At 35.7% G+C, this 21,737-nt stretch overlaps 1 protein-coding gene across 1 annotated transcript in view; it reads left to right on the top strand.

Moving 5' to 3' along the window:
• Positions 1-21,737, top strand: part of LOC116503823 (contactin-4-like) — a 222,280-nt gene that overhangs the window by 88,339 nt on the left and 112,204 nt on the right. The window contains exons 3-5 of the mRNA XM_032210467.1: positions 9,167-9,370; positions 15,022-15,124; positions 17,080-17,264. Coding sequence (XP_032066358.1) covers positions 9,167-9,370; positions 15,022-15,124; positions 17,080-17,264 — 492 coding nt within the window. The remainder of the gene's footprint in view (positions 1-9,166; positions 9,371-15,021; positions 15,125-17,079; positions 17,265-21,737) is intronic.

Here is a 21,737-nt window from a genome sequence, read left to right as displayed (position 1 = left end):
TTCAAAAAAGGGGAAAAAAACAGATCCAAGAAACCACAGACCTATCAGCCTGACCTCAATACCAGGAAAGATTCTGGAAAAGATAATCAAGCAACAAATTAGCAAACACCTAGAAGTAAACAAAGTAATAGCCAAAAGCCAACATGGGTTTGTCAAAAACAGATCATGCCAGACTAATCTTATTGCCTTCTTTGATAATGTGACAAAATTAGTGGACCAGAGGAATGTTGTTGATATAGTTTATTTGGACTTCAGTAAGGCATTTGATAAGATAGACCATAACCTACTACTAGATAAAGTAGAAAAATGTGGGTTAGACAGGGTCACCACCAGATGGATTCGTAACTGGCTGACCAACAGCATTCAATGTGTAGTCCTCAATGGAACTGCATCTTCATGGAGGGAAGTATGCAGTGGAGTACCCCAAGGCTCTGTTTTGGGCCCAGTACTCTTCAACATCTTCATCAATCATTTGGATGATGGAATAAATGGGGAACTCATCAAATTTGCAGATGACACCAAGCTGGCAGGAATAGCCAACACACCAGAAGATAGCCTAAAGATACAGAAGGATCTTGACAAACTTGAACATTGGGCACTATCTAATAAAATGAAATTCAATGGTGAAAAGAGTAAGGTTCTACATTTAGGCAACAAAAATGAAATGCACAGGTATAGTATAGGTGGTACCTTGCTCAACAATAGTAATTGTGAAAGGGATCTTGGAGTCCTAGTGGACAACCATTTAAATATGAGCCAGCAGTATGCAGCAGCTGCCAAAAAAGCCAGCACAGTTCTAGGCTACATAAACAGAGGGATAGAATCAAGATCACGTGAAGTGTTAGTACCACTTTATAATGCCTTGGTAAGGCAACACTTGGAATACTGCATTCAGTTTTGATCACCACGATGTAGAAAAGATGTGGAGACTCTAGAAAGAGTGCAGAGAAGAGCAACAAAGATGATTAGGGGACTGGAGACTAAAACATGAACGGTTGCAGCAACTGATTATGTCTAGTTTAAAAGAAATAAGGACTAGGAGAGACATGATAGCAATGTTCCAATATCTCAGGGGTTGCCACAAAGAAAAGGGAGTCAAACTATTTTCCAAGGTACCTAAGGGTAGAACAAGAAGCAATGGGTGGAAACTAATCAAGGAGAGAAGTATCTTAGAACTGAGGAGAAATTTCCTGACAGTTAGAACAATTAATCAGTGGAATAACTTGCCTCCAGAAGTTGTGAATGCCCCAACACTGGAAGTCTTTAAGAAGATGTTGGATAGCCATTTGTCTGAAGGTATAGGGTTTCCTGCCTAGGCAGGGGGTTGGACTAGAAGACCTCCAAGGTTCCTTCCAACTCTGCTATTGTATTGTATTGTATTGTATTGTATTGTATTGTATTGTATAGCAATAGCACTTATATACTTAATATTTAAAGACTTACTGTGTATTTCTTAAAATAAGACTTTTCATTTTATCATTTGTGTAAATAATTGGTAATCTTTAATTGTTTATTTAAAAAGTATACTACAAATTTAGAATAATCTGAAATAGATTATAGTAACTGAAGGGTTTTAGATGTTGCTAATGCATCTGCAAAACACTGTAAAATAATATTATTTCATTGGATATCCTGTCATTTTTATATCAAACAAAATAAAAACTTCAAAAAAAACAACCCCAAACTTAAATATCTTGAAGCAGTCTAAAAATGTCATGTTCTCAGAATATAATAATTTCATGTCTTTGTGTTTGATTATTGATGAACAGTTATATTTTACTTAAATATTCATGTGTTAGGTATAATGGATTTTCCAATGTGCTGTAACAAATAGATTTCTCAGCATCTTTTAAGCTTTGACAGTCCCTACTAAATTTTTAACAATAAATTCATCTTGCAAGTATGTGATTTGCATAACCAATTGATTATCAGTACTGCATATTATACAAGGTATTTATTATATAAATGGACCAAATTATTTTTTAATGATCTAGATTCCCGAATAGTCTTTAACTTGGCTGCCAGTTGACTGGATAACATTGTTATCTAATGGCAGAAACAGAATTTTCTAGACATTTCTAATATGATTTCAAGGAACTTGTGCTTCTACATTGTTTTGAAATCCAACACTGCCTCATTTTTGCTTTATTGCTCTGCAATTTTAATATGTCATAATAGCTTCTGACGTTGAACACAAAGATTTTGGCAAACACAAATATGAGTAATAGTCCTGAGTATTCTATAGTAAAGAAATGCTCAAAATAAGGTACATAAAACAATCAAACCAATTAAGGCTCAATTAGCTTTATAAAAGGAGCCTGTTATTTTACAGACATAGTTATTTTTTGAATCAGGTATTCAATAGTGTGTGTGTGTGTGTGTTTGTGTGTGTCGCCAGCAGCAGCTTCCACAAGATATCTATCCAGCAGTGTCTGTAGGATAGGACAAGGTGAGTCAGACTTATGAAAGCAGTGTCCTGACATAAGTCCTTTCTCTTTTCCGTGCACATCAAGATTTAGAGACACCCAAAAAGATATCATAGTATTAGACACCTTTTTGTATTTGGATCAGAGATAGAGACACATACACAAATATACATACACAGAAGAATACATATTAAAAATATCACATATTTATTGAGGAGGACAAAATCTGCAAGACAGAAATCATCTGAAGCTTTCAAGGCTAACATGGCAAAATAGTCTTTTTGATAGGGGAAAGTTGACTTAAATTCAGAGTTAACTTCATTTTTATAAACAGAATATTTTATTCCTAGAAGGATACCTTCGGTAAGTACATCTGTTCATTAAAGTGGCGTTGTTAATATAGAAGAAATACTGCAGAAAGAATAATAGAATAGAAAGTATAAATAAGCATTTAAAAATATAAAGAGATTACAATCAATTGCTAGTTTTGAAAATGTCTTATTATAGTAGCGCAGAGTTGAAATGCTTGGGACACAAGAAATAAAAATAATATAATAATTATCTACAGGATCCATGATCACCTTTAGGAAATAGACTTTAGGAAGACTACATTGAAAAAAATACAATATTGAAAAACAGGAAAATTCCACAATGAAGTTTTAAAAATCAACTAGTTCTAATAAGCATATTTTATAAGATACAAGGGATATTTATATTAGTTTAAAAATCCTAAACCTTTTTAAGAACTTTTGATATTTTATGTAGCATCTATTTTAGAATTATGAATTGCCCTATTACCATGCAAGCATCCTTATAGTGCCAAACATCTTATTATAAATTCTAATCCTATTTTTTGTTACTCAACTAACTGGCTCAAAGTCATTTCATGCTTTATATTAAGAAGCCGTTTACTCAGTTGTTACAAATTGCCTATGGGACAGCAATTGTCACTTTCAGACCAATTAGCAGGTGAAGCCTTATTAGAAGAAATCTGCCAAGTTTGAAACAGATACAAATAGTGCCCAGGCATCCCTATAGAACTCAAACAGCATACTTTGCATTTATATTTAGATTATTGTCCCATTCTGTTATACTTTACCTTGAAAATTTATTCATTTCTTGTGTATAAAATAATATATTACCATTGTTTTAACTATCAGAATTCTATGTACAAATGAAGCCCCTACCTAGAATAACTGTATGTTGGGATCATAGTCAAATAATTTAAGTAATTAAATATGTCAACTGTTGGGGAATGAGGAAAATCAGAGAAGTGTGAAATCTAGCACCAAGTTAAGATAATCTCTATATATAAAAATGGCTGTGTGTGTATATTCCAGCATAATTCTGGAATGCCTTGAGGAATTTCAACCAAACTTAGTACACAGATGACTTACTCTCTGTAAATAAATACTGTGGGGGTAAGACACCCCCAAAAACCCCCAGTGTGTGTTCTGTTAAGATACAGTCTGTTGTGCCTTAAAATGGCTTCTACTGTACTTCCGTAAAATTGCTTCTACTGTATAGCGCAGTGGAGTTTCCATGGTAATGGCTTCACAGGGAGAAAATCCAACATTATACATTATGCATGGTCCGGACATTTCCCCTTATAAATAAATACCCGGGCAACGCCGGGTTATCGGCTAGTTTATTCATAAATAGGTCTGTTGTCCCAGTTTAGGCACAGGATGTATCTGCTCATTTTCTTTTGTCTCCATTCACAACTGTCTCTACTTGGAATTATACCTTGTCCACCATCTGGGAAACTTCTGACTGAGAACTGTCAGTTGCATGTTTTCTGTGTATATTTCTACCACAAGGAAGTGATGATAGTCTGTAAATAACTTCTGCCTGTAAATGAAGATAGTTAATTGCCTACTACTACTACTGAGGGGCTAGTATTTTTCTGCTTACTGAAAGGGAACTTCTTCCACTCTGCAATTACTTCCTATAATCTGATCCCCATATACTCCATTCCATTTGATAGCCCCCTCCCCCCCCATATAACTAAGCTGTGTGCATGAAAGGCTTAGGATTCAGCTAAGTTTCATTGTTTTGGGATCTTGACATAGCTCTGAGGGTCCAAAATTTTGTGCCATAGTACCCCAGCGCATCACAGTGAACTCAAAGAGGTGCCATGGGATATTTTAAGAAACCATGCTGTTCATGAATTGGCTGCACTGACTTTGGATATAATTTAAGCACCATGAAAAATTAGTGAGACACTCAGGCTGCCATGAACTGAGAAAGTTTGTGAATGTCTGATCTAACTGCATAAGATATTACAATATTTGAAGTTTGATTCAATCATTGAGAATAAATAAAAACTGAGATTGAAGGGAAGAGGGTAATGACTAAAGGCCTTCCCAATGTAGGCTGATGTTAAATTTTTACCATAAAGTCACTTCGATCTCTCAGAAGTGCAGGTGAGTAAGAGGAGGAGTGGGGTTTTTTTTTTTTGATTTTATTAACATTTATAGGCCGCCCTTTTCCCTGAGGGGACTCAGGGCGGCTTACATAAAATAGGGAGGGGGGGTACAAAACAATAAACATAAAACAATACATGAGAGTAAAATAGTACACAACATTCATTCATCATCCGGGTGGGGACAGATTGTGGTCTTTATCCCCAGGCCTGACGGGATAGCCAGGTCTTAAGGGCTGTGCGGAAGGTCTGGACGGTGGTGAGGGTACGAATCTCCATGGTTGAGGAAAACAGGAATCAGTGGCTGTTTCAGGAGGCAAAAATATGGAATAATAATTCTCATTCTGAATTCTCCTTTCTGAAATTTAGTATGCATCACCATAACTCATCTGCCAGTCCATCCTCTCACCTATTCTTTACTTTTTCATAGTTTGCGTGTTTCTTTAAAACATCATCTTTTTTCTATCTGCCAAATATTTTTTCTTAGCAATTGTCTGTGGTCAGCTCTTTATTTCTTTCTATTCTTAGATACTGTAGCTAATGGTGGTTAGCTAGCATCTTGTCACATACCTGCAAAGAAGATACAAGGAACTAAGGCAAATCAGGGATCCTATGTTCATTTGCCACGTAATGCCAAAGCAAAGCAAGAATCAACCCTTCTGTTAAGGTTTACTTCATTGTCTATATCAGGCAATGCCTTTCCTTCTTGTGTCTCTCATGATGATGTTTCCCAATGGGAATGGGAAGTTGACTCCTTCAGATTTTGGGGACAGAAGATATTTCAGCAAGAAAACAAATTAATAAGATTTATCTAATATATTTTCTGAATAAATGGTCTAGATCATCTTATTTGCTTGCTGGTATCAACATCTCAGGCACAGATGTTTGTTCAAAGAAAAAGAAAACTATTTTAACATCTGTATTAGCACACTGTTAATTTGGATGTGTGAAAAAAAATCTTAAGGCTTTGTCTTTGAATATTTATACAACACACTCACTTTATCAATCTTCACAGAATCTTTATCGAAGATCCTGTGCCATCTCCCCCTAAAATAGGGGGATGCAATGATTTGAGGTGATTCATGATGTTTACAGAGTCTGCAAGCAGAATCAGCAGTATACCTTCACTTAAAAGAAAAAGGATACTCTTTTGAGGACAATAATGTTCACATTTTGGACAGGGAAGATATATGATTTGAGAGAGGAATGAAGGAATCCATTTATGCTAAAGTGTAAAGTTCTTCCTTCAATAGAGGTAGAGGCCTCAGACATAACCTGTCTCCATTTTTTATGCTGCTCTTGTATCAGTCCCCAGAAAGTCAAGAGCACTTCACAGGTTCAATGAGGTCACACTTAACAACACACCTGAGAGAAGGATTTAGGAGCAATGACCCTTAAGGACTCTCTGTCTATTCACCTAAGAGTTTATTCCTTCCTGGAGAGAAAGCAAATCACCCTGGAGGACATATATTGGGTCTCCATAACCAACTTACTCAGATTGAAAAAGCTACTTCGATAAGCAGTAAAATATTTCAAACCAAAAAATAAGTCCAGTTGCCATGACTCAACTTCAGACAATCACAAACAAGTTACTTTATTTATCTGTCAACTCTACTCATCAATGATGTACCCTGTTTTCCCTAAAATAAGTCCTCTCCAGATAATAAACCCAATTAGGCTTATTATCATATGCTAAATAAGCCCTTCCATGAAAATATTGCAACACAGTAGCAGCCATGAGGTGATCACGCTCACTACCTCCTGCACCTCAAAAATAATAAGACCTCCCTGAAAATAAGGCCAAGTGCTTATTTCGGGGGTCAAAAGAAAATAAAATCCTATCTTATTTTCAAGGAAACATGGTAGTAGTCAAAGAGATGAACTAGGAGCAGAGGTATCCAGATTCCAGTCCCTCCTTATCCACAGAGGTTCATTTGGGGACTATGGGCCAGTCACTCTCTCTCACCCAACCTTTCCCACAGGATCAAAAGAAAACAACAAGGACATTCTTGTTTACTGCAGAGCTCTTGGAATTATAGATCTCCTCTTGACATTTTTGGATCATCAACTTTAATTGCCTTTTGGTGCAGAACCACATGGGTTTTACAAATGCCATCTATGAGTGGAAATAACTCCCTGCTTTGCCAAGTTTCATGGGAGGGACTGGATCAATCTACGTTGTCACTGTTTTCTAACAAGCTCCCTTATGATGCATCCACATAAGTGGCATCTGTTAATTCACAGTACGAGAATTATTTAAATTTATTTATGATTTCTAGGGAATATGGAAAGGAAAACAATGACAAGAAATCACTTGTACTCAGTCTGAAGTACAGTGTCTGTAAACCGTTACCTTCATTTAAAGTAAAGGAAATTAATTTGTAAATTAAAGTTAAAAAAAATAGTTTAGGGACACAGATTTTTTTTTCTGGAATGTATTATACCTGCTGAGAAATGCTACCTTATTCATTAAAAGAATCCACATAACAATAACATAGGGTTACTTATAATTAGATGCCCATGTGAAAGTCAATGATTAGATAAGCCACATAAACGTAATTATTGTATCTTCTAAAAAGCTAGTAAATATGGTTTCCATTGGGGAGTGATTATTAAAGTATAACAGCATCATCTTTTGTTAGTAAACATTTGAATACAATGTGTTCATGTAAGCCGAAAGTGACATAATTATTGTGAGGGGGCAAATCTGTTTGGTGGATTGAGCCCTTGTATCTTAAAAAGTATTACAATAGTGGAGGTCAATTACAATGATGGTTCATTAAAAGGAATTAAAATAAAGCTGCAACAGATGGTTCTCTAATTCTTTTAATAGTCTTCTGAAGATATTTAGGGTAATAGTCTTGCATTAATATAACAAGATTATAGTGAAACCTAAGTGCTGGAAGTTGCTTGCAATGAATGTCCCTGTTCTTGCATACATTCCAAAAATAAAGTATAAATTGGGAATATTGTTGAATTAGTCATAATGCCCTTGAATACTTCATTTAATATACATTTTTCTCCTAATCTTCAGGATATATGAAGTCCTAACTTTAGAAGCAAACTATTAGGCAAATCAAAGAGAAAAGAAATATATATGATTTGTTCTTAAATACAGCATGATGAGTTGCAATCAGGTGGAGAGTTAAACTTTTTATATTTACTGTAAATGCTTCAAATTTCTAAATGATATATAGAGTGGAATCTTCAGTGCTCTCTGAGCTTGGTGTTTGCTTGCAAATATTATATTACCCAACTAGATAATATCATCACTGAGTATGAGCTTTGTTCATTGTTTATTTACAATATCTTGTCCTGACAGATGGTGGGGGTATGGTTTTCTTCTTAGTAGTTCTTGGCAAGCTACTATATATAAACAGGGGGCAAAACCCACACTCATTCACACTGATGATGTTATCTAGTTGGGTAACGAAACATCTGTAAGCAAACAGTCAAGCTCAGAGAGCACCAAGGACTCCCCGGTTTAGTCCTGAGCTATCTATTGTATAATCTCTTCTTCTGGTATATAGAGAGTGCCTAGCTAGTAAACATTTTCAGATAGCTAGTTTTAGGGAACTTGTGGCTCTGTTTACTTTCTGTAACCATGCACTGATTTCTGATTCATATATTAGGCAGCTAGCAATCAAGAGTTCCTGTCTGTCTCTTCCAAAAAAGGGAAAAAAATTGGAATGTAATGCTGAGGTATTGCCCAGGTTTTAGAGTTCTCTACACATTTGTTCTCCTTTATTTGCCTTTATATACACGTAGGGTCAGAATACAAATGAACAATGGAAACAAAACTCGCATACCACAAGATGGAAACAAATGTGATATTGACAACACTTTGAAACAAATGTTTTAAACTGGAGTCACTCACCAGGCCAAAGAAATTTGTTTTTAAAAAATTCAGATTAAAGTTTAACACAGCAGATTAGGATTCAAAAAAAGTCATATAAAATTGAGCATGTAAGTGAAAGAGTTAAGAGCATGATAACTGGGCGGGGGGGGACTCTGGGATGCCCCTCCCTTGCATTGTTGTTCTAAGCACATGCTTATTTTGCTGAATGATTCCACCAGAGTTGTATAAATGCATAAGTTTACTTTGTTAGGCTAAAAACCAGAGTTGGTGTGTGAAAATCAGAGTGGCTTCAAATTAATAAAAATGCAACCCCTCTTCTCAAGTTTACAGTTTGAAAGGTCTGTGTGCATGTTTAGAAAGAGAGAGTTGATTTCTGCTTCTTTTATGACTTAATCTTCTGCTTTCCACAAGTATATTCCATAATATTATTAATAGTTATTATTGCTTTATTTTCAGAATTAATCTATGCCTGGATTTTCAATGAATATCCAACTTTTGTGCACCAGGATAATCGTCGCTTTGTTTCGCAAGAGACTGGGAATTTATACATAGCTAAAGTAGAGAAATCGGATGTGGGAAATTATACGTGTGTCGTGACAAACACAGTAACAAATACCAGAGTGCGAGGGCCTCCTACGCCTTTAATCTTGAGAAATGATGGTAAGACTTTTATTACATTTTTTTTCATTTTTTTATTTTTTTTTCTCGTAAATGTGTTTTTATTTTCCATTTTCATTTTCGTACAGTCACATATATACTGTGCATAACCGGGGCCATATAACATTAAACAATAAACACAGCCATTCCTCTTGTCAACAATACCCCCAAAGATAGAAACCCAATGTACCTCTTCGATCCTCCATACACCCTTTCTTTCGCCCCCCTCCAACTTTCCATCTTCCCTCCATCATTCCCCTCTACCCTACTTCCCCTCCCCCTCTACCACTCCTGCTTTTATTACATTCTAATAAGATTCATAAGAAATGATGAAAGGATAAAATTCTAAAGGATAATACTAAAAGTGTACATTCTATATAGATACAGAAAAGTCATTATTAAGATTTGGCCCCAAACAAGAGTTCAGATTATCATTCATTTTAAATATTTGAATAATCTTATGCTTGTGATGTTTTCTTAGGTAATAAACTGAATTTTACAGGATTTATGTAGGCATAAACTAGCAAGAAAATTAGCAATCTAGTCTCTGATGCCTAGATCTAAGTCTGTAAAGAGTCGGATGCCACCCCTCCTCTGCCTTTGTGGGCATAGCTGGGAGATTTGCAGACCAAGAAGCATGTCAGCCATTGGATGGTACCAGCCCACTAGTAATGAGGCCACTGACATGCTGCTGCTACCACCCAGAATGTTCGGCCCCTCCTCCTTCCCTCACTCTGAGAGTTTGGGTGAAATTGGACTTGGAAATCTGCCACCTACACCCCCATTCTAAACTCATGGGCCATAAAAACAGATGGCACTCCATTGAGTTCAGTAGTAGCAGTGAACATTAAGTGAAATATGATAAAATTTGGGGCTTGAAGTAGTAATGTAATATAGTAAAATTTTATGTTAAAATTAGGCATCATAAAATAGGCCTGCTATTTATAGTCTTCATTTTCCTGTTCTACATTTCCTATAATTCAGCTGTTTAAATGCAATTCATTCATCAATATTCATATGTTAAGGCAGTTAATATAAAAGACCACTCTTTCGAGATGCAAAAAGTAAATTAAAGGGCAATGAATGCAAACAAAAATGATATATGTTATAGGAGTATGACAGCTGTATTTGGATCCTTTTAAAAAAAAACCTAACATTTGCATGGCCAGTATATTTCAATATATAAAAGGAATTAGTTTCATTAGAGCATATGGTTATTAAATTAGTAGATTAAGTAGCAAATTCATCCATTTTTAATGTCCTGATTACATAAATAAGACTATATAAATCTAAAATGTTGGTGCTAGACCTATTGCAGTACTTCACACTCCTTAAAAGCAAGTATAAGCAAGATGAATAACAAAAAGACCAAAAATATGCTATCCTTTGGGGGGCGGGGTGGAATCCAACTTAAATATCTGTCTTCTATTCCAACAATTCAAATAAATGAATACTTTTTTTATAATGCTCAGCATTCTTCATTAAATGAATAATAGGGAGTTCTTATCAATGCTTTTCTTGCTTTAAAAAAAATAAAACTTCTTTCTTGATTAGTGTTGGCTTTGTAATCTAGCACTAAATATGCCAAAAATGCTTGGATCTGATAACCATGGTTAAAAAGGAGAAAACAGGAGTCCTATAAAATTATTTCTGGGAAAGATAGAGTTCTTGTTCTGTCCCATTTCAGATTACACGAGACATCTCCATATTCTCTACTGCAAAAGTATGAGAGGATTCTGACAGATTGGTGTTGATGATTATAAACATGAACCCTGCCTCTTCCCAATTATAACTTACTTGGATGTTGCATCCATTAGAATGGTAGATATCTGGTAAACTTAGAACATCTCCCTGGAATTAATTATTGTATGGTAGATTCAAAAAAAATCCTTAACCCATTGGTCAAGCTATTACAATATCAGGTGGCATTTCCTCCATGAGACACTAAGATATATCAAAACTGGACGTGGCAATGGTAAAAATAGACTTATTGTTTAGACAATTTCTGGATCAATATAAGACCAGTTTGTGGCTTCTCTGCCAAGATGGTGATTATCTTATTGTCCAAGTGCAAGATAAAAGGCAGTCTGTGTGGCATAGAATTTGTCAGAAAATAGTCTTTGCTCTGGCCTTTCCATAGTAAGAACTGTCTGCAAATCTAGGCTTGTCTTCCACAATCTATTCTAAGTATACTTTCAGCCAGTCCTCAATTATCCTGTAAGTGCTGGGAGTAATCAGAGTGCAGAGAAAGAGTAACAGTGGCAACAGGGGAGCCATAGCTTTAAAAATAGCTTACAACTGATCATCCATTTGCTTCAATTGAAGTAGTTTCATTACTTTTCTCTGCAGAGAACAACTTGTTGGCAAAGTCCCTTTTTTGATTTCCTAGGCAGCCTGAAATAGCAGATCTGTTTGGTTTCTCATTTGTGCTGAAGAAAGAACCAAAACTTCAACTGTAGTATTTGTGACTACAGGGTTTCATCCAGATCAGGATTCTCTGGTGGTGTGAATGTAGATAGCTTGGCTACGTGTTTTGTGTATTATGGCAGCTAATGCCACCTAGGGCATTAAATTATGGGCAGCCATCGTACAACTAGTTGACATGGCTAAAGTAAGCCCAGCAAAAGTTGAAAAGAAACTAAACAATGACAAGTTAATAGGGTGAATAAGAAAAGCAAGGTCTCAAGGCTGTACAAGGGATAAACATGTAGATGGGGTAAATTGAGTGGAAGATCAACAACAGGACAGCCTGCCAGGCTCTTTTGAGAAACTCGAGTAAGCAGTCACACTGCATCAGGCTCCGGAATAGTGCTGACAAACTTATGGGTAAGCAAAATCAGTCAGTCAGGAACAATGCAATTTGTCTGTGTGATTATAGAAAATCACAGTATCTTTGCCAGTGAGATACTGCTCTATGAAGTGTGTAAGATAAGGTATATAGAGATGGAAAAATGAAACAGTCTTAGAATGTTACCCAGAAACACCATAGCAATACTCAAGAAATCAGCATTGTTGTCATAAGTTGCTATCCATAGCTTAAACACTAAATAATGACAGAATAAGAGACAATCCTACCCATGAAAGTGGATAAAACAGATAAAGAACAAACATTTGAGGGCCAGTCACCATGAAGACAATTTTATTTCAAAACAGCTGAGCAACAGCAGGGCTCCTTGTTTTCTTCTTCTTCAAAAGCCATTTGATCAGTGTGAATCTCTGTGTGAGAGAGAATGAATAGGGAACATCTATAATGCTTTAAGCATCAGATCATCTCTTACAAAGAACTATGAACAGGGAACATTCACTACACTAGCTCCTATATAGTTATTTTCTCTGTGTGTGTATGTGTACGCACAGACAAAAAACCACACACACACAAATACATATATGTGTGTTTGATGTGTGTGTGTGTGTGTACACAGAAAGTTTTATGAGTATACTTTAATCATAAAATTGTAACATATTTGATGTTGTTAATGATATTTGTCTTGCCTAATATTTATTGATTCCCAAAACAGACCCAATCCTTCAGCTTCAGGGAATAAACCAGTTAAATTTCGATGTTTTGAAATTCTGAAAGCTTCTCAAACCTAGATATGTGATCAGGCCTGAGGCTCCCACATAACCAGAGATTTATCTAGACGGCTCTATTGTTAAGGGTGCCATATTTTTTCCCCTCACTTAGGATTTGGTATTTTGGGTTTTTAGAAGATTTATTGTTAAGGGTTTTTATGTTTGCATTTGCTGTTTTTATATTTTTTGCTTTATCCATTATTGTGAACCATCCAAAATCACCTATAGTGAGATGAGTGGCTATATACCCTTGATTGTTTAATAAATAAATACATAAAATTATGAATCTTCCCGAGCTGGAAAATATCAACCTGATTGTTTCTGAATATGTTAGTGAAAGTTATAGCTTGTGGTGATCTTAGTGTAATTCTATATTATCATTCACTAGATCTACACCTATTAGAGTAACAGATATATGAGTTAGTTTCTAAGAAATACACAGTCCATAAACAAACAAACAAATAAATAAAGAAGGCAATAAGAATTGCAATAAAAACAGCACTAAATATCGATAGACTTACATGTTGTATGATCTTTACTTGGCATTTATTTTATACTTTGTCGCTCTTTCTGTAACCCTGTGTGGCACACCAATTTTCAACAAACTTAGGATAGAAAAAATGCTCTGTTCTAAGTGATTTTTTTTCTTTATTCAAATTCAGCCTTGTTTTTAGCTGTTTTACTGGTTCCCTCTCCGAAATTGAAGTAGCTTTGCATTCTGCAGAGTTCTAGGGTTAACATTCCATGCAGGAGGCAGCTGCTGTTATCTGCTTCTATGGATAAAACGTCAACAGATCACTTTAGAGTATAAGTCAGCCAACAGGGGAGCATCCTCCATAGCAGTCATAATGGCTCAGAATCAAAGATGCAGGGATTCCAGCTGTCTGCAAACTGTATTTTGGAAAATGATATTTTTGAATCTTAATCCCATATTCAATGCCTTACACTTGCAGTTTTCCTATTATACTTAATCTTGAATTGATCCCTATAGGTGAACAAAAATAAATACAAAGGATACCCCCTAAAATTTATAATGTAATGCTCATGAGTTTATTCTCCAGGAAATCACATCAACCCCTAGTGGAACCAGTTCAGTTTATATGTTGACTAAACATAAGCAAGACTTTTTATGCAAACCAATATTTAGATATATTTCATTTATTCGAAAGTATGAATGTGATAAGTGATTTACCAAAGCTGCAAAACCTGTATAATACTCTTGAAGACAATATGTCTTGGTATTATTTGGATCTTTGATGGCCTATATATATGTTCTGACCTAGGCTTCCCCAAAAAGCACGAAGCAGATTCCTGGTCCTGACAAAACCCCTTTTATTAAATGAATGTGAATTTCTGTCATTCACATTCAGCAAAGGCCTGCTAAACAGTCTTTCAAAGGTGAAGTTATGACCACAGACCTTATCTAGCTTGGAAAGCTGCCATGTAAATATTTTATAAATGTAGTGCTGTGCAAGAAAAGACTTGGCACAGAGTCTCTGATATTCGTGGACAGATCTTCACACTCCTGAAACGAATGAACAAACAAACGAATGAATTGTTTCCTGCAAAAGACCATTCTCCTTTCACTCCTCTTTTATTTCTATCGGAGGGGCCATTCTCCATCCACCTGTGGCTTTACTCCCAAGTCGACCCTGATTTCTTACCTGTTCTTTTCTGCTGGCAGCTCTGTGCATGCGCACTCCGGGAACAGTCTCCAGCTGTTCCTTTCCCTCACTGCTGTCTAGCTCTGAATGCAGCTGAGAACTGCCAGACAACCTTGGCTCCATCTCTGCCTCTGACGCAGAGCCCTCGTCTGAGCCTTCCCAGACCTCCAGGACTGGCTCATGTTCCTCCCCAACCTCCTCTCTGTCCAACTTAGATTGCTAAGAGCTACAAGCCCATTTTCCCCTAGCCAATAAATGGGAGAGGAAGCCCTCACTGAGTGGCTGTTAGGTCCTCTTTGAAGTTAACAGATAAACTGTCATGTAATGATACATAAAATGCTTCTTGTTAACTCTGGAATACTTGAGAATATGAACTGCAGAAATCAACCCAGTTTAGCATCTATTTTATATTCACAGGAGTGATGGGAGAATATGAGCCAAAAATCGAAGTGCAATTCCCAGAAACGGTTCCATCTGCCAAAGGAACAACTGTGAGGCTGGAGTGTTTTGCATTGGGAAAGTAAGTTTTTGCCAACCACACAGTGGTACCGAAATTATTTTCAGACAGTTACATAGTCTACCAAATTGGGAGAATTCTGTTTGACACCATTTATGTTTGCTCCAGGAACTTTTCAACAAATTGCTCATTTTCCAGTGCTATACAAATTGTCACTTCAAACTGTATCATCTTCCTGGAATCAAATTAAAGATCTACCTGCTTTATTACATCTAATCCATCAACCATTTAATCTAATAACAAAAGTTATTGAGGTATGATACTTTTCTAGATAGGCCACACAAACCAACTCAAAATATTATCTAAATTGGATGCAGAAAATAAATCTTGAGCACCTAATGAATTATATGCTAAAAATAACTTTGCAGAATTTCACGGCAATGAGAAAATTCAGTGTCAGGAATTAGCATGAAAGTGATTTATTATAAGGGAACTTTATTGCTGTTGTATTTGTCTACAATACAGACCTGGCATATTGTGTCCCATTCTTATAAATCAATTCAGAATGTCTCCTTTCATGATTATGCTTGGTGGATCTGTGACCTGTAATTAAAAAAAAGAGAAATTCAGTGTACTCTATTACTTCCTAATAAAAACAGAGGAGATTGGTATTTTTGTAGTCTGTCATTGAGCTCCTAGACATGTCACCTGGTCAAATGCATGATGTTTAATTTAATTTCTACATATTTAATGAAATTTAAAGTATATTTAATCACAGTAATCTGTTTATACGTCTATTTATACATTTTGAAAAAAATTAGGTGAAATCAAGTCTTTATTACAATTTAAATTAATCATTGGTGACTTAGTATCATTGTTATAAGTAGGTCTATTCTAAGTAGAGTCTATTATATACAAAATAGCCAATTTTATGACAGGAATAAAACTTATAAGTACTTGTTTTCAATGGAAATGATACTTTTGACATATTTCTATAAGTGTTTAGCCCTACTCCTAGTCATCAGTTTGCCCAACTCTGAAATACCAGGTATGTTCCATCATATCCTACACTTATTACTATATTTCAAATTTGTCTCTTAGCAAGGTTGCATTTATATTTTGTAGCCTGCCTTTAGTTTCTTATTAGAGAAGCTTGTCCATGTTTTATAGGTTACAGGTTTCAAATAAGTCAAATGATGGATTAGGGATAGGTTTTAGGAAAATACTTCTATTTGAAAAAAGCTAATAGTCCAAATATATCATATTTCTGTTTATTGGAAAAGTGTGATTATAGAAATGTTTAATTAATTATATATGTTGCCAGTAAGAACAAAATCCATGCAGAATTGTTTATGTATTGGACAGAAGACCTTCTCACATAAATGCCAGAAAAGTATAGGCTCAAAGACAAGGGTGAAATTCAGCAGATTCTGACAGGTTCTGGAGAACCTGTAGTGAAAATTTTAAGTAGTTTGGAGAACCAGCAAATACCACTTCTGGCTGGCCCCAGAGTGGGGTGGGAATGGAGATTGTGAAATATCCTTCCCCTGGAGTGGGGTGGAAATGGAGATTACAGTATCCTTTCCCTGCCACGCCCACCAAACCATGCCCACAGAACTGGTAGTAGGACATTTTAAATTTCACCACTGCTCACAGGATATGCCCTATGGACACACCACTAAATATTTTGAGCTTTATGATTATAGGCAAAAATCCATATTAAGATATATGCCAAAAGTGATCAGCATTGCATGACAATAAGTATAACCAATAATAGCCTAGGTATAAATATGACTAATTAGAGATATAGGTCAGATTTTCCTAATATGGCACCTTCAAGATGCTTTGGTATTCCCAGAATTTCCACTCAATATAATTAGAATTGCAAAGATCTGACTTAAGTTTTGATGATCATATAATGGATTTTTTGTCTAGAAATTGTTAATATATAATATGTCTGTCATTTAAAATTACAAAGCCTTTACCAGCATATTTTTCCCTTTATTGTTCATAAATAGCCCAGTTCCTACAATCAGCTGGAGAAGAACAGACGGAAAGCAAATCCCTAAAAAAGCTCGGAGACACAAATCAAGCAGCATTCTCGAAATCCCCAACTTTCAGCAGGAAGATGCTGGCATGTATGAATGCGTAGCTGAAAATGTGAGAGGAAAGAACGTGGCCAGAGGCCAACTAACATTTTATGGTACCCAGATTATTTATTTACCTGATTTTCATTATAGCTGAGGCCAAAATGCGGTAAATGCTTTGTTGCAATGTCAGTGTTGATATTTCTCTTCACATTTTGTATTGCAAATAGGTTTGCTCAGCAGTGTAATTTTACATAAAATAAAAACCTCTGAGACAGGCATATTGATTGAGGCTATGAAGTGTGGAAGAAGTAAAAACGTACTGTATATACTCGAGTATAAGCCTAGTTTTTCAGCCCACTTTTTGGGCTGAAAAAAGCCGCCTCGGCTTATACTCGAGTCAGTGAAAAATTTGCCCGGAATGGAGGAGAAAAAGGGGCGGGGCCATGCCGCTGGGTGACACTCGTGAATGGCCCAGTGCCCCTGTGAGTTTCCCCTCCCTCTGTGTCAGTTTGCTGCGCGCACCGCACCATCCCCCCTCCTCACGTTCTAATGTAATGCAGGGCTGTCTTACGATTCCCCTTCCTCCCCCTCCTGCCGCTCTGCAACGATGTCCCACCTCCTCCTTGTTATGGCAAGCAGCCACATAGCGATGTCCCACCTCCTCTGGTACAGTGATCCAATGATAGGAATCACTGTGCCATGTGTCATAGGAGGCGGGACATCGCTCCCGCGGCTGCACGGGACATCATCATCACAGCGGGACATCAGCATCATGAGGTGAGTGAAGTATTTCATTGAATACACCACTAGTTTACTGTTTTTCTTTGAAATAAATATTCAAAAACATTATTGGTATTTATTTTTATTTTTGAAATTTACCGGTAGCTGCTGCATTTCCCACCCTAGGCTTATACTCGAGTCAATAACTTTTCCAGTTTTTTGTGGTAAAATTAGGTGCCTCGGCTTATATTCGGGTCGGCCTATACTCGAGTATATACGGTATGTCATGAGACAGAGATTGGCCTAGTAAAAAAAAAAAAAAAAACCAAAATGCTATTGTAAAGCAATTTATTCTGTTTTTCTTCATCATCTGTTAGAAAACAGACTGTTTTGAATAATCTTTAAACAAAATTAGAACTGCTTGTTTCTTTCATTGCTCAAGTCATTGTTTCTAACTGATCTTTCATTGGTACCAGCTCATACCAAGAGCCAAATGTCCCCCTTACACCAACTTCTATTAACCAAGTACTTGTTATGGTAAAAAGCTAATAATGAGCTCTATATCTGTCTTAAAATTATGGTGGAATTCATTTCTGCAGTCCAAGATGTTATAAGATGCTTGTGACACTAACATACAAATGTTTGTATTATGAAAATAAATTAAGGATAAGAACAGGCAATTGTTTTATGCCTTAAAGCTAGACATGTTTCGTCTCTCCCAGCTAAAAATGGCATTAGAAGGTATTCCATGACCTGAATCTATTTTCTCCTCTTTTCCAAAAGGAAAGAACTATATATGTTTTTAGCCTATTGAAGCTTAGCATACCTATTTTATCTCTAATTTTAAAGAAAAGTTGCCCAAACTGTTGGATAGCCAATAGCTTTATATAGAAAAAATAATGAAACAAAAAGAAAACAGCCAGGAATATTTTTTAAAAAGGGAATTTTGAGGTTGGTGCCTGTGTGAAAAATGGGCATGCTTTATTTTGGAAATAGTTTAAGCGTATCTATAGCTAAGTGCCTCCTTCCATTGGGAGCAAGTCAGGTAAGTATCTGAAATACACAGGTTAGAATAAAAGAAAGAGAAAGAAAACTAAACCGAGGAAAAAACTAATAGAAAATGTGGAAATGTCTAACTGACCAAGATGAGGCCTGCTCCATACAGAAATGCAAAGTTTACTTCAGAGGGAAGGAGATAAGAGCATTAAGTCCCTCTACTAGAAGTTTTCAACTTCCACTATTCGAAATCTGTGGATTTATAGGCACAGAAAAGTGTGTGGTTGAAATCCAAAGAAAGATTTTTTTTTTGCTAAAATTGGGCAATGCAATTTCAGAAGTTTCAGGACCACAAAAACAAAAGCCAAACTAGATGTGCCTGAAATAAGGAATTTTCTCATGCAATTTTTGCACTGGGTTTTTTTTTTTAAATCTGATACATACTTGCTTTCAAGTGAAATTCCCATTGGACTCCAGTGGAGGATTGTTTTGACAAGCGAAGAACATTAGAAATGCTCTAGGAGTAGAACTACAGCTTCAACTTGATAGAATCATAATCAGGAAATACCTACCAGTATGTATACCTGTCAGATTTGCAATCCACTTAAATAATGGCTTGATAACATTCATAGATAGCTTGAAAACCAAACCAAAGAGTGCTCGGAAACTTCTCCTTATAAAATCAGAGTAAAATGTTAAAAGCGATATTGTAAGATTCATTTCTGGATCCAATGCTCTTCAACATTTCATTAATGACTAATAATCACAAAGTGAGAGGGAGAACTCAAATGTATAGGATGGGGAATATCTGGTTTGTTAACAATTTGAAGGATTGGAATTGATCTGAACCTTAATTTGAGTTATTAGAAATGCTGCAGTTGCAAAAAGGTAAATGCAGTTTTAGCCTGTGTCAATAGATGTATACTTTCCAAATCAGAGAAACTAACAGTTTTATTCTTTTTTGCATTGATCAGATTAAATATTCAGGCCAACTGTGGCAAAAAAGACCTCTCCACCATTCTAGCTTCCTTTTCCTCCTATTCTTAATTCAGAAGTCTTAATTTCAATGTTAATGAATGCCAAAAAGGAACTAACACTTTGCAAAATGCAAAATCTTGCCAGGAAGGGGAAGTGGGTCAAGTTAAAATAGACCCAAAAGAATAACATTTTAATACAAGATCAGTTTGGACCAATAAATAATTTTGTCACAGTTGGAATAGCAATGTTTATAACTTATACCAAGTTTAGTGTACTGGCAATGCAACCCTCCAGGTTCATTTTTCTCATTAGTTTCACAGCCAGTCTTTTAGTTACCATCATTGAGAATATCTAGGAAAGCATCTCTTTTCATTTATTGAGAGTGGATGACATTGATCAAAGGCATCCATCATTATAGCAATTTTTTTCAGCTTTGAATGCCTTCATGATTTCTTTCTCCATGGAAATTGCTCATTTTCAGCCATATGACTATTATGCCAATTCTATGTCTCCAGCTCTGGATTAATTTTAGGCCTAGCACTGCTACTCACAAAGGTGCCACAAAGATTGTTTTTCTTCTCCAATATCTTCAGACTTAAAGATATTATGAAATCTGATCTTTCCCTAGAATATAAATGAGTTCTTGTCATATTCTAAAGTTTTACTTTTTCACCTTAGTATCATTTTTTTTAAATAGTTGATGTGAATAACACAATTCTTTCATGCATGCCAAATTCCATCTTCTGTACTATAGTCATAAATAAATTACACTAACCCAATCTCTAGTTTTAGTCTACCTAAACTTAAGAGTCAGTGATAAAGATTTGTATTTCATCTAGAACTACAGTGGGAACCCTTATGAGTCCTATAGAAACAATTTGAGGTAATTCTGGAAGGCCTGGTCCTGAACTTTTGAAACTGTATCAGCCATATTTTGAAGGACTGCAATTGTATACATTCCAAGGGGGGAAAAGGAACTGATTGCATCTCTAGCCAGAGCTTCAGAAAAGTCAAAGTAGCTCATTCTAGATTCCTTTGGTGTGAATGTATGCATAATGAGAGTATTGAACATTATGAAGTATGACTGATATGGTGAAAATTTCTGTGAGCACAGTGTATATAAATTGAGACAGTGTGAAGCAATCAAGTACCATGAACAGAATGCTTTTTAGTATTTAATTTAGTAGCAGATCTGAAAGTAGAGAGATAGTAGTGTTATTTCAAAAACTGAAGTCTTGCTGGATTGTTGCCATAGTAAAAGATCCTTTACCTAAAAATTAAATATTTTTGCTCAAACATTTAATAAATGTTAATAAATAAAGGACAAGTGCAAAGAATCAGAGAAGAAAGAAGATAAGGAAAAGACTGAAGAAAAGCAATAAATCATTTTGGCCCTGTTTTTCTTTTCTTTTTTTTCTTAATTTTTACAAGGAACTTTATACAGAACTGTATTCTAATGTTTTTTTCCCTAAACTTTTGCCCTTTTGGAAGAATTTTCCAGAAAAAAAAATCTTTTTTTTTTTGTATAAACATGCACCTGCCTAAACACAATTGGTCAATTAATTTTCCCTAAATTTCATATACTTGTAAGGATGACATAAAATATTGATTCAAGTCAAGGCATGATTAAGGTCATCACAGAAATCATACAATACTTATTAGTTGTCAGTCAGGAATCAGACATAAAACTTATTTTACTCTGTAGCTTTGCCCTTCCTCCTCCTTGCAGGCTAATGTTGAAATCTTTTTAATAGATCATGTTTGTTTTTAACAAACAAGAGGGACCAATGGCCCTTGGCTTTTCTTGATTGCAGGAGATTAAACAAATGGAATAAATAACCTGGCTTAATGGAGCCAAGTAAATAAGAAGAAAGTAGCAAACCCAAATATTT

This window comes from Thamnophis elegans, chromosome 2, assembly GCF_009769535.1.
Source record: "Thamnophis elegans isolate rThaEle1 chromosome 2, rThaEle1.pri, whole genome shotgun sequence".
In the NCBI taxonomy this organism is placed as follows: Eukaryota; Metazoa; Chordata; class Lepidosauria; order Squamata; family Colubridae; genus Thamnophis; species Thamnophis elegans.
This window is presented reverse-complemented; position numbering and strand designations above follow the sequence as displayed.